This window comes from Cheilinus undulatus, linkage group 4, assembly GCF_018320785.1.
Source record: "Cheilinus undulatus linkage group 4, ASM1832078v1, whole genome shotgun sequence".
NCBI classification, from domain to species: domain Eukaryota; kingdom Metazoa; phylum Chordata; class Actinopteri; order Labriformes; family Labridae; genus Cheilinus; species Cheilinus undulatus.
Genome location: NC_054868.1, coordinates 23,380,836 through 23,394,324, shown reverse-complemented (window position 1 = coordinate 23,394,324; position 13,489 = coordinate 23,380,836). Strand labels below are relative to the sequence as shown.

At 37.9% G+C, this 13,489-nt stretch overlaps 1 protein-coding gene across 1 annotated transcript in view; it reads right to left on the bottom strand.

Moving 5' to 3' along the window:
- tusc3 (tumor suppressor candidate 3) overlaps positions 1–13,489 on the bottom strand; it is a 143,817-nt gene that overhangs the window by 9,952 nt on the left and 120,376 nt on the right. The window contains exons 7-8 of the mRNA XM_041785505.1: positions 13,067–13,130; positions 10,630–10,704 (exon numbers count right to left, since the gene is read on the bottom strand). Of these exons, the coding sequence (XP_041641439.1) occupies positions 10,630–10,704; positions 13,067–13,130 (139 nt within the window). The remainder of the gene's footprint in view (positions 1–10,629; positions 10,705–13,066; positions 13,131–13,489) is intronic.

Sequence of the window (13,489 nt, the reverse complement as noted above, 5' to 3'; positions counted from 1 at the left end):
GTGGATAATGATGGTTCCATGCACAGACACATACACTCTAAGCATGCTAATACGCAAAGTGATTTATGACCTTGGCGAAATGACAAGTTGTTTAAGCTGAATGATTTCCCTCAATGACAAAGGTGGTAATCCCTCTTTTGACTATGTGACTTGGCTCAATTCAAATCATGATATATAGCCATGGGAAAAATACATTTGCATTCCCCACAGCAGGAGGAAGCCAATAAACATATTAAGTTAAGCCTATCTCATTAGGACAAATATGAATGGATATTGTGATGCTAAATGGGTCTTCTCAGTTTGTTATTTTTCGTCTAACTGGCTACCAGAGACATTGACTGACTCAACCTCAGGGTACAAATCTCCATTACTTTTTACATCAAGATTAAAACTGAGTACACGTCCATCTGCTAGGTTTGCTTTTTCAACTTTGTGTTTGAATAAAAACAGGGCCTGTAATCAGAGCCTGTAATCACAACGCCAGCGGACTCAAGTTCCCAAAAGCATGCATCAAACATACTGCATGTATAGACACTACCGATATTTCTTTTATCATTAAAATAAGCATGAGCAAAAACACTTGTGAATCCAAACATTACCTGGTATCCCCATTCTTTATCATCTTTGTACTGTATTCATCCCTTCTTTTGATTCCCACCCATCTTTCCATCTATCTTTTGTAATTGGATGAACACAATTCTCAATGTTGCCGTTTGTTTTGTGGTTTTTCTGTATGTTTTATTCTTTGTCTTGCAATTATAAATGTCTTCTTCTATATAAAGTATGAGTGTATATTTTAAAGTGAGACCTTGTTATTACTTACCATTTTCATACTCTCAATACAGAGGCCATAATCAGAGTCAGGCACTTTATTTCTGTTTTATACTACAACAGTGTGCGTGGTAGAGCTGGCAGATAAGGCCAATGTTTACATCACAGTATTTTTTTCTGCCCTTTGCAATAATGGGATTATATCATGGTATTCCAAAATTAAAAGGATATTGCATTTTAACACATATCTGGGTATCAAAAACCCATTTCTCCCCCTAAAAAAAGCCTGTGATGGCATACTCAACACATGTTGTGCAAAAGGTTGCATAAGCTTTTTCTCTCTCTCTGTTCTTTTCGTTGTAAGCACACATGTAGTTTTAAATCTAATTTCTCTCTTGCTGAGGTGTCAAGCTGCTACTGACAACACCACATTTGCAGATGTGGGTATTCACCACAAAAGCACTTAAGAAAAATTACAACTATGGAATCCTATAGTGAACAACTAGTCTGAAACAGCATGCTTAGATATATTAAGAGTGGTGGTGAGGGGTGGGGCTGCTGCCCAGCATCACTTTGATGAATTAACATTAGACATTGGACTATAATCAATGTATCAAAGGAAGCATGCAGCTGCAGGATTTTTCCTCTCTTTTCAGCTGCAGAGCATCTATCAGACACCTCTTGCACTACTGCAGTCATGAGTAGATTGGGAGGGGATTTTTTTTTTTTTAACAGTTTCTGCCTGTAAATGATCATTTGCAGTGAATTTAGCATTTTTTCTTTGTTAGCACCAAACATAATGCCTAAACAGCCACCTCACTTACTGCCATCCTGAGTCTGCTCTGTTTATGAACTGAATTTGCCTCATTCCCTACACCCAAACTGTTAGTTGTTGTAAATAACTCAGTTGTAACGGGAGCAAAACCTACTGCCCTACATTCTTTAACGAACAGGACGCTCATTTCAAAAAATGTTTTTATTATATAGGCTATTGTTTCTGTTGGGGTCTAGTTTGCTGCCAGTTTCCACACATTGCCTACAATGGGAAATGCGCAATGCACCACTGAAATGCATTTATCTCGATGCTATTAGGAATCATACATTTAAGCTGTAAGCTGTGGAGAGGACAGGAGAAAGTACTTACAACTGGGGAGAAGTCCCGGTACACAGGAAAAAGTCCCAGTATACCAAGGAGCAAAATTCTGAAGTGGTGGTACTGTTTTCATTCATTTTTAACATTCATTTACATAAGAATGCTTCTGTTGTAGTTTAGCTAACTGCATGATGTACTGCCTTCAGTTTTATTGAATTACAACTATGAAACTATTAAAAATACAAGTTTCATATACAAGCAGGGATAGGATCAAAAGCATGGGAGAAGACATGGGAGACTTGTTAAAAATAAAGGATTATAAAGAGAATTGAAAAATGAGTCCTCTGTGCTATACACATGAAATAAAAACAATTACACAGGTGTTAATTGAACACATGTATGTCTGAATGTAGACATGTGCTCTTGTTAAGTCATGAGTTTTTTCAAAGTCTATTCTTTGATTATTGAGCTTTAACATCTCGAGTGGAACTCAAGGGCAAAAAAGAACAAAAAGTTGAAATCCTTGCCTTTAATGTTTTTCTATTTTTCGAACGTGCATCTCTGTGTGTATGCAAAACTATGTGGTCACAGGGAGGCTATTAAAAGCTTCTTGAATTGCTTTTTCATCACACAGACTAATTAAAATCCACTTCTGTGTAGCTCTGTCGCTCCGTTTGAGGTAATTACCAGCACAGGCCATCTAATATCTAACTCCCCTTCTCATAATCTGGGGATTATGCAGGAACTCTGCATGGACAGTAAAGAAAAGGTTGAAAGCAACACTGTCATTGGCATGGTCAAATGAAAATGACGTTCTGGAAATAATGAACTGTGCGGCACCCTCAACACCTGCAGAACAAGACTCATCAGGGGGTGTCAGAACTGTCGGCCCTTCAGTAAAAGCATTCCAAGTTTTCTTTTTCATTTGTGAGGCTCGTTTGTAAAGAAAATGTTAGCATTCTTTGCATCAGGAATTCAAATCCATCAGAGGCCTTACATGGAGTAGTTCAAATCCAATCGCTACAATTTTCATTTCCATGTATGGAATCCACATTTCCAGCTTCATAAACACCTTCATAAACAATCAACTCTCTCTTTATGCATTCTTGTATAGGAGGAGCTATATACAAAGACATTATTTAAGTAACCCAGATTCTCCAGTATCAGGCCCCATTTTCACCTGACTTCTGTCAACAATGCCAAGTCTTAATGCTCCTATAATGAGTTTTTCACCGATGCTGAATTGAAAAGGGAAGCCTCTTTATGATCTAAAAAAAGAGCATTAAATAACTGACAAGATGGCCCAATTAAAAAAGGAACCCTTTCTCGCACATCGGCCAGTATTCAGGCTGTTCTGAACTTCAAGGGGTTAACCCCTGACAGTTCATGTTCATCAACAATGCAAATATGAAGTAAACTTTGTCCTGTTATCCACCATTGAAGAGCAGAATCTCAGGATTCTGATGACATCCAACACTAAATGCTCAAAGATGTTCTGTGACAGAAACTATCCTTTCTGTGTGAGGAAAACTGAGGAAAAACACAAACTCACAGTGTGTGCTCACTGCCTTACAATTGTCCTACAATCAGAACCATCCCTGTAATCCTGTTATCGAGATGAAGGTAATGGTCCAACAATCAAAACAAGCATCTTAACTTAGTTCTAAAAAACATGCTAATTTAAAAAAAACTCTGATAAAAGTACTGTCAAACACTGCTTAATGTTGACACACCATACTGTGCGCTTGGATTTTTTTGTCACATCCGACAGGGACAGTGTATACACAAAAGTTGACCCTCTCTATATCAACAAAACAAGCACACCCAAATGACCCTGCACCCTGTTTTAGCTGCGTGATATGACGGTTCAGCAACTGAAAGCTTCAACAGCTGTTGGCAGCATAGGCAGGTTTACTCTGCATCATTTTAGCACACACTGATCTAGAAGCAAATGGTTACCCATTTGACTTACTGGTCTTATAGCCAATGAGATTAGGATTCTAATGATGTAAAGCATGCCAGGTTCATACATACCAGTATGCATTTTAATTTGGGTATGTCATTTAAAATCCCCTCCTCAAAAATGTGGGGTGCCAAGGAAAGAGTTGAAACTGTTAGGATATATGCAGAAATGGATAAATCTGTACTGCTACAGTGACAGAACTAGTTGATTTTAGTGTACTGACACTGCTCTTTTAACATCCAGCTGCAGCTGGACCTGCTGTAAATCTATTAAGCAGTAATAAATTAGAAGCCATGCTTCATTGTGCTTGACGGTCAAACAAACAAAGGACAGCCCCCTTTTCAAACAGGGTTATTATCAGGGGTTGCGTGTGCTAATTCACATGTTTCCATTTTAAAATGGGCCGATTTTAATGATTTTCTGCCTTTATGGTAGCAATTGTCATGCATGAGGCTACTCAACCAATCAAAACACAATTGAATCAAACTGTGAAACTAATGTAGATGTACAGCCCTTATTTCAATATTGTTATTGTTTATGCTTTCATCTGCTGCATGGGGGGCAGGTGTTGGTTGAGAAGATATTCCAACAAGAATTCCCAGTGAGTGATAGACTTGAATGTTAGCATGACGAGATTTTAAATCACAAAACACTACCTTTGCATGCTTTAGGCAAGAAAAGAAAAGCACTAATTTGCACAACTTTGTCCTCAGGAAAGCCAAAATTTACACAGAAAAGGCCAAAATAAATCACAGTCATCCTAGTAAATTTATTCTTATGTGGTTTAAAAAACAATTTAACCTTTGAAAAATGGCTTCAAAAAGCTCTTTCCCAGTTTAGAGCACCTGCTATTCTTGATTAACTCACAAAGATCCTTCATTCTTTCCTCAAGAATAGAAAGTGTAACCTTGGGTGCACAAGGTTTTAGACACAATGCAACCGAAAACACACTGGAACAAGTGTCTTTTTTTTTTTTTCCAAAGAAAATGGCTTTGGAAACTTGTCTTTTTCTAATCTAAATAATAACTTTGAATTTAAAAAAGGAGAAAAACAAAACAAAACAAAATATTACTCAAGGGAAGAATGTGATTAAAACCCAGTATGCACTCCAACTTCATTATTCAATCTGTTGTTTACTGATTTTTAATCATAACTGTCAGTCATATTTCCCCTAAATTTTTCTGTATTTACCTACTATTTTTGTTCTCTTGCCTCATCTATTAAGAGGCAAGGGCAGGCTGTCCCATCATAACGTTACCTACCTGAAAAGATCATAATGGAGAGAAAGAAATAGAAAGCTTGTGATGCGGCTCTCTGTGTTATTGTTATTTAAATACTTAGCAATAAAACTCACAATAATCAGCAGGAAAACAACTTTAAGGGTCACACAGAGGCTGCACATTATGGTTCTATTTGTTGAGCCATGTTGTGAGTCAAATGTAGGGCTAGAATGATTTGATAATCTTCCACAGCAAAGTTTACAACAGTATTGGAATGGTACTCTGTATCCCAACACTGTGGTATGGGAATCTGTACTTGGAAGGCAGATTGGTATTGGAACATCTCTGTCAGATACCACTGATGGACACTGTTGTCTAAACCATCCAGTGCATTTCAAATCAAGCCATCTGAAGATGTTTTCTGATATTCATTTTGTCAAGTTCTAGGCAGCTGGTTGAAAGACATTACTAGCAAATAAGAGTGAATTTTGGAAAATAATTACATCCTTCCTTTTTTGAAAAATAAGTTTTCATACGAAAACTTCAACCTGACAATCACTCCTGACCCATCCATTAGCTGTGCACAGAAGCAGGACTGCAGCACTAAACCTTCCAGCTATATGAGCTAGCAAGTCTTTTATGTGTTAATGTAAGAGCTGTTAAAGTTAAGGGTATAAAGCTTGGGATTAATCTGCAAACTTTAGCATGTAAAAAAATTACACAAATCAATCACATGAACAAGTTTGGCCACAGCTTCCTCCCATGGTCCTCTAGAGCTGATGTTTGCATGCCTGGGGGTGAAAACATGAAAGATGAGTGAGGAGACAGACCCAGGTCTGCTTAACAGCAAATTCCTATTAAAAAGCTGTTGAATGTAAGTTAAAATAAGATAAAACAAAAGCTGTGCATAGCAAAGACACTAACATTAACATGGGATCAAACCTCAGTCATCATGCTACACCGACGGAGTGCAGCACACCCGGATTTGTCAGCACAACGACAACAACTAAACTAACTATTGCAATTGGTTATTGGTTCGCAAAAGACTGCAGACCATCAACACTGTTGAAGACGAGTGGCTTCAATGCAAGCATTTACATTTCCTCTGCAGCAGAAGTTATTTTGTGCTTGATGTGTTTGTCTGCTGTTTAAGTTTACAGTTTATGGATGTTATCCTCAATATAACTATTATATTATAGTTTAAAAACCATTACCACTAAGCCTAGACGTTAAAGTTTAAAATCTCCAGTTTGTTAGACACTTTTTTATTCAAACATCATAATTAGACTTCTTTTATTTTAAACCAAAATGCAAGCACAGAGTAGGATTTTAAATGTATGATTGATCATTATTAATCACAGCATATACATGTGGTTTAGTGAGTTGATTACTTCTGTAATCAATAAACAACAATAGTCTATAAATGGCACAAAATTTCACTGCCATCCTATAATGTTGATGACAAAGGAATTACTGACAAGCAGGAATCATACAGCCTGATGTTATGCATTGTCAAGATGATGAAGATTCAGGAATAAACAGCTAATGTGCAGTACTGTCCCTCCTGTAGAGACAGATTTATTGTGCAGTAACTTCAGAAATAAATCACTTTAAACTGAGTGACTGCAGAGTCCTTGCTATGGAAATGATGCATCATCATCTCCTTCAGTCGCAGCAGTGTGAACTTGGAAGTGTTTATAACCTCACAGAGTGGCCTGTCGCAAGCAGGTGCGAGTGTCAACTCATCTCGTTGCAAACCTTTGCTCTGAACTTGTCTTAAGTTTATGACGGTACAAAAATACAAACAAATGCAAATACTGGGATTAAAGATATGCAACATAAGATGATATCAATCACCATTAACTGTTAAAATTATAATATTAATTGCAATTTTATAACCCTTGATCATTTGACAGTCCTGGTTCAAATGTTTCTAACAGTCAAAGCAAGAAAAAAGATGATCTTTTAAATTGTCTTGCTGTGTTCCTTGTCAAAGCGGCTGCCATGACAGAGCTGCTATAACAGACATGAGGTTATCATTGACATGGAAATACTAGATATAATGTCAAAGACCGCTATAGAGAGTAGTGTGAACTGTTACTAAAAGCTGCCACTGTGTTGCTATTTCTCATTCAAGTTATGTGTTGCTTTTCGTGACGGATTATGACTCTTCTCCACCCCCAACACCCGATTCTATTCAGTAAGTACACTTCTTGAAGTGCAGTTTTAATGAAATAGTCATCAATTCAAAAGGAGAAACAGAGTGGATGGGCAGAGCTGAGCAGCATGTCTTTACTCTTCATCTTTTGTCATTGTTTTGATTGAGAGCCTTCTGTTATTTCAAAGAGTAAACATTAATGCATGGACATGAATTTGTTCATCATGCCAGAATCCAACAGTTGGAGTCATGTGTTTGATGGTGTACAGAAAATGAGCACTTCACAGCAGGTGCTACTTCAGGCAAAGTATTTATTACAAAAATGTCATTCAAAATTGAACCGTATGAAAAAGATGTAACAGACTCATTCCTTTTCACTGTTTAGCAGCCTTGTTTAATGTTTCACAATCTCTACCCTTCACTATTGAGTAGAATATTTTGATGTCCTTCATTTCTGATTTTGTGGGCCTGCCAGTCATCACTAAAAGTTCCTTGTAATCTAATTTTCACTTGTTACAAGTTGGTGACTGCATAATTAGTCTGTAGTAGAAAGAAGCAGTTATTTCAAGCACATTATGAATACAGATAGTACTATGCACCAACAATAAAGTGAAGATTAAAACTATAGACCTATCAGAGGTGACTGTCTGCACTATTAAGATACACTAATACTTGAGGGCATGCTGTGATACCCTTTTAATTATCTTGTGATTAATTTCAGTTACAAGCATCACTTGAAATTGTTAACAATCAAGCAGGCTCAGGTTCATTTTGATAATGAGACAAAAATGTACCTGCAACTAAAAGTCTATGACCCACAGCTGAAGAACATTACCATGTGAGTATATCATGAAAAAAATGAAGAAAAACAGTGTTTGAATGTCAGAGTTAATCAAGCGTTTCCCAGGCATATCTAAACACTGAAGCTGTGTATTTAGAGGCAGCTAGGGGGTGGGTAAAGGGTCATCTCAGTGATTAACTAGAAAGCAAAACAAGAGCTTCTCATTTTTGGAGCAGCTCTGGCTAAATGACAGTTATGTAAATATACCTGACACTAATGGAAGAACAGCTGTAATGGTGTAATGGTGTATGAAGAGGATTCTTGAATCTCAACAGTATCTATTAAGTATTTGTTTTAGCTTTCAAAACAAATTCTGGTCAAATCACAACCCAATAAAACCAGATAAGGTTTTGTGTATGTGTATATACGTTAAGTTAGTCTCTGTATTCATCGTTTTGATCAACTCAAACTGCCTTTTCTTGTGTAAAACTTTATCTTTTGTCAACACTAGAACTGCCAAGAAGGTCTGATGGACCGTTTGGGACTTAATGATGCAAACAAATATATCTGTGGCGGCATGTCTGTACGGCTGTCTTGACTTACACGCCATACCGTTGCTCTAATTGTCCTTGATACCTCTCAGAAGACTTCTTTGATGTGCTGGTTTAAAACTGGTGCTATAAAAAAAACATAAATATGCACAGATTTTTTTAATAAAATAAAAAATTGTGGCGTCTTTCACTTCAGTTTGCCCCCGCTTCCTGCCCCTGTCTCCTATTAAGCCACTTCCCCTTTTATAACACATATTCTCACTCTGCCGAAGAGGAGACACCCTTTGCTCTCAAACACTCATGCTAAAAGACTGAGACTGCCATACACTGGGCTCATGAGTCTAGTTTTTCTGTATAACTGAGAGAGAAAGTGACAGAGCTGGGAAAAGAACTGGACTTTATTGAAGTAAAGGAGATGTGTCAAATGTTGGTGTTGGTTTTTGCTGTTATACGCTGGTTGCAGGTGGCGGTGCTGCACAAACTTGTTTGAAAATGTGTCTGTCTCCGTGCAGTGGAATGGTGTAATACTTTGTTATGGCTCTACAATGAAGGGCACGCTAGAAAACTTATAAATAAGTCAAAAGGCACAGCCTCAATACTCCCCTTATGTTGTAGGCCAATCACCACAAACATGCACTGGCACAGGAGAAACTGAGCCATTATGCAGTTATTTGAGGAAAAACACCCCTTTTCATGCGAATTGGCCTTATTGCATTAAGCATCTAATGAAGTGGTTGGTAACAGCATGGCATTAATAGAGTAAAGATTAGCCAACAATCTGTGAGAACTGATGGAAGAGCCCTGCAGTGTTTATGACGCACCAACTCTCCAGAGCTCAGGAAACAATTCCAGCTCTGTATTAATTAAACATTAATGATGATAAATGATGTGTAAATATAGTTGCTAAATACTACTTTGACATTGATATTACTTGCCATAACCAGGAGTTAAATCCAGCTGTTTATTAGTCCCTGTGTGGCACAGGTACACATGACGAGGAAGTGAGCATTGTGGTAGTCTTCTGAGAGTTTTGCTTCATTCAGGGAGGAAACTTTGTCAAGGTGGTACTTCAGTGAACACATTAATATGACCATTCCTTAATCAAATGTCTGTTATTCTGAATATTTAACATGGATTGTCAGGATGCTGACAGACTTGTCCCCCGTGTTGGTGGGGGTGGATGGCACATGATACAGGAGTGAGCGGTAATGGTCAGAAATCCAGGAGGAGTGGGTAGAAGCAGGATTAAGAAAGAGTCCCATGCAGGGCTCTAGTTTAAATAAAACTACAAGCCAACTTAAACTACAAGTCATTCCAAGACTTTTCCTACAGTCATGGACGAAAGTATTGGCACCCCTGGAATTTTTTCAAAAAATTCACTATTTCTCCCAGAAATTGTTTCAATTACATATGTTTTTGGTATACACATGTTTATCACAACATCACAAAAAAACAGAAGAAAAAAGCCAAAATTGACATACTTCTACACAAAACTCAAAAATGGGCCGGACAAAATTGTTGGCACCCTCAACTTAATATTTGGTTGCAGCACCCTTGGAAAAAAAATCAACCAGTCGCTTCCTATAACCATTAACAAGCTTCTTACACCTCTCAACTGGAATTTCGTACCACCCTTCTTTTGCAAACTGCTTCAGGTCTCTCAGATTTAAAGGGTGGCTTCTTGCAACAGCAATTTTATGATCTCCCCATAGGTGTTCAATGGGATTTAGATATGAACTCATTGCTGGCCACTTCAGAACTCTCCAGCGCTTTGTCTCCAACCATTTCTCTGCACTTTTGGAGGTATGTTTGGGGGTCATTGTCCTGCTGAAACACCCATGACCTCTGACGCAGACCCAGCTTTCTGACACTAGGTCTTACATTGCCTTTTTCCTGATCTTTGTTTGTAAGAATTTGGACTTCTTCTTCCCCTTTAAACCTTGATTTTGATGCATACGGCTCAGGTGTTACTCTTTGCTTACACTCCCAACAACTGCGTCAGTAAGAATGGATGAACAGGAGCATGAAAAAAGTTCTGAAAAGGTGGGATAATAAGAATAAAAAAAGCTGTGAAACAATCGTCACGACTTACTTCTCCTCTTGCCAACATCCCCCTTGGAGGTGGCAGCCTCATTTAGCAGCACCATTCCCATGGTGATTGCAGCATCTGTAACAAGGTTGTCAAGGAAACACCATACTCACATACGGGTGAGGAGGAGGCTGGGAAATTACAAAGTGGCCCAAGAAGAACTAATGGACATGCAGATGCACTCACAGGTATGCACATTTCAGACATGCATGGGGGCACTCTACCTGATCTGTAGACAGAATTACATAAAGAATCCAGTGCAGTAAATACTTTATCGAAATTGCTTAAAAGACTATGTAATTGAAACATTCCGACCTAAGTTCTGTGGGTTGTAAAATGAATTATACGTCACTTTGTTTCCTATAAAACATTTAAAATTAAATGGGAGACCTTCTACCAAAGTACTGTCAAAGAAAAGACATTTTGTTGAATCACAAGCATTCTTCTAATGTTTTGTACTTAAAAGACATGGCAACTCAAAACTAAAAAAAATATTGTAGATTGCTCTGCATAAAAACAAACAATATCAAAACAACGTTTTACCCCTGGCTGAAGCTGTTGTATGTTGAACTTGAACTGAACCTTGATGAAAAGGAGATAGAAAGATAATGCTGTGTAAATTACAAACAACCTGCCAAACAGAAACAAAATTCTGTAAAGTGACTGACCTAATTCAACAGAGGTCCAGCCAATTGGTGCTAGTTGTCTAACAATCAGTGAAATGGGGATCACTTGAGTGCAGCGAATGTGTCTCAAGTGATTATAGTATAAAGACACCTGTGTGTCACAAGTCCAGTCACTGGATAATCAGTATTCCTGGCAACCACTACACCATGAAGACAAAAGAAAGCTCCAAGCAGCTCAGAGAAAAGATTATTAAAACCACCAGTTGTGGAGGTAGTGTTCAGCAATGTAGCCAAGCAGCAAATCACAACAAAGCAGGAACCTTTTCCAACTTTCTGAGGAAATATTGCTGAATAGAATGAGTTGTTGAAAACAAACAAATGTATGATGTTAACTCGCCTAGGCACAGACACATGCCACAGGAGCATAGCTTGGATGGAGCAGCAAGGAAGGATTTGGGGAGCTCTGTATGAGACAGCAACCTCTGGTGAACTAATTTCATGCCCACGTCAACTTAATAAATGTATGTGGGCAGTGACTGTTGCATTATTTCAAATGCAAACAGAGCTGTTTTCTGATATAAACAGAGCATATATAAGCCTTTGAGCTTCCTCTTATTCAGTGTGCAGACAGGTTACATTTTTTTAAGGATGAATTTTATTATGTTTTATCCTATATCAATCATGCTATCAGTTGTGGGAAAACATTGAAATTTGCACACTGAGAACACAGGAGACATTGTCCTCTGGTTTATTTTTTGCAGAGGCTACAATGCTAATGCCATCTCATTTCATGATGTTTTTTTTAAGTCTAGAGATTAAGCTTCTGAAATATTTGTTGGAATTGAAAGAAGCACCTAATAACTCAAGGTGCACTAAGCTTAAATTGGCATTAACAACACTAAATATCATCTTCACACAACAGGACTGCATCTGTACATCTGTAAGTCTACTGAAGTGTTAATTCGGCAGAATTTTGTGTTTCTATTTTGTCCAATAATGGTAAAGCTATACTACTCTAAGAAGTATGTGTGAATCAATAAGGTTAAATTGATGAGGAAACTGCCTCAGTAAAACTCAGAAAAGGTGTTTGCACCACCTGCGAAGACAACAGAAGTAGTTATGTTAGCCTTGCAGGGGCTGTGAATTCGTGTTTCATTTAGATGCAATCAGCTAGGAAGAAAATAAAAAAAGCATATATGAGCATGGAAAAACAAATACCGGTCTGCAGCAGGTGCGACCTTGGACCTGCTATTTCCCATGAGCTCACACAACAACAGCAAGGAATAAACGGTATCACTACATACACTGCATAAAGGCATGGTGCAAGACAACAAAGGTACACAAGCAGACAGGGAAGAAAACAAACAGCAACATCTATTCTGCTAAATGGGTACAACTACACACACAAATACACATACACATGCAGCGAGACAAAGCCGAACATCAGGGTTTGCATTTGGAACAAGTCCGGTTGGGAGGTGAAGTGAAAGGAGGACAATTTCTTGTCTTTGTATTGTGTTTGTTTTGTCCAACAGGCAGCCCCCCTAGGATAATGTGCAGGTGAGTGTTTTTTTTCTGATGGTAAAATAATGTAACAGAAAAGAAAATTGGATGCTATTTCAGACATAAAAACGCATCCTCCTATTTGTTGAGTGTAAAAAAATGACGGCTGAAAAGGAGTTTGTAGCAAAGATGAAATGTTGGAGATGGCATATCAAGTTAAATTCACAACAGATGTGCATTTCGAGGTACCATGTTTAAAGTCATATGAACACATAAAACATACAGGGACAAACAAACTGCTTAAAGGATACTCAGGAGAAGGATGATGTGAGACTCAGCCACAAACTGAGCCTGACTGCTGCCATGAATGTAACTCTGTGGAGGAGAAAAACAGAGAAACATTGTAATCACAAAAGATCACCTTAGGTAACATCATAAGTCAAATCAGGATTTCAAATGGATAAAATAAAAAAAAAATTAAAAGGGCAGGTCAAGTTTAAGAAAGTAGTTGTACAGCTGTTGGTATAAAACACAAATTTGGAAATGGTTCAAGATGGACTGAAACTCTGCTCGTACATGATTCATGGATAACCTGAGCAAAAGCAAACCACTTCCTATACTTTAGAAAGCTTGATTAATAAACAGCTAAAATGCCCATTTCTGCCAGACAGGGACGAAAATTGGGAAATGCTGCTTGACGTACAACTTCTGCAATAGTGCTGTGAAGACTAGTT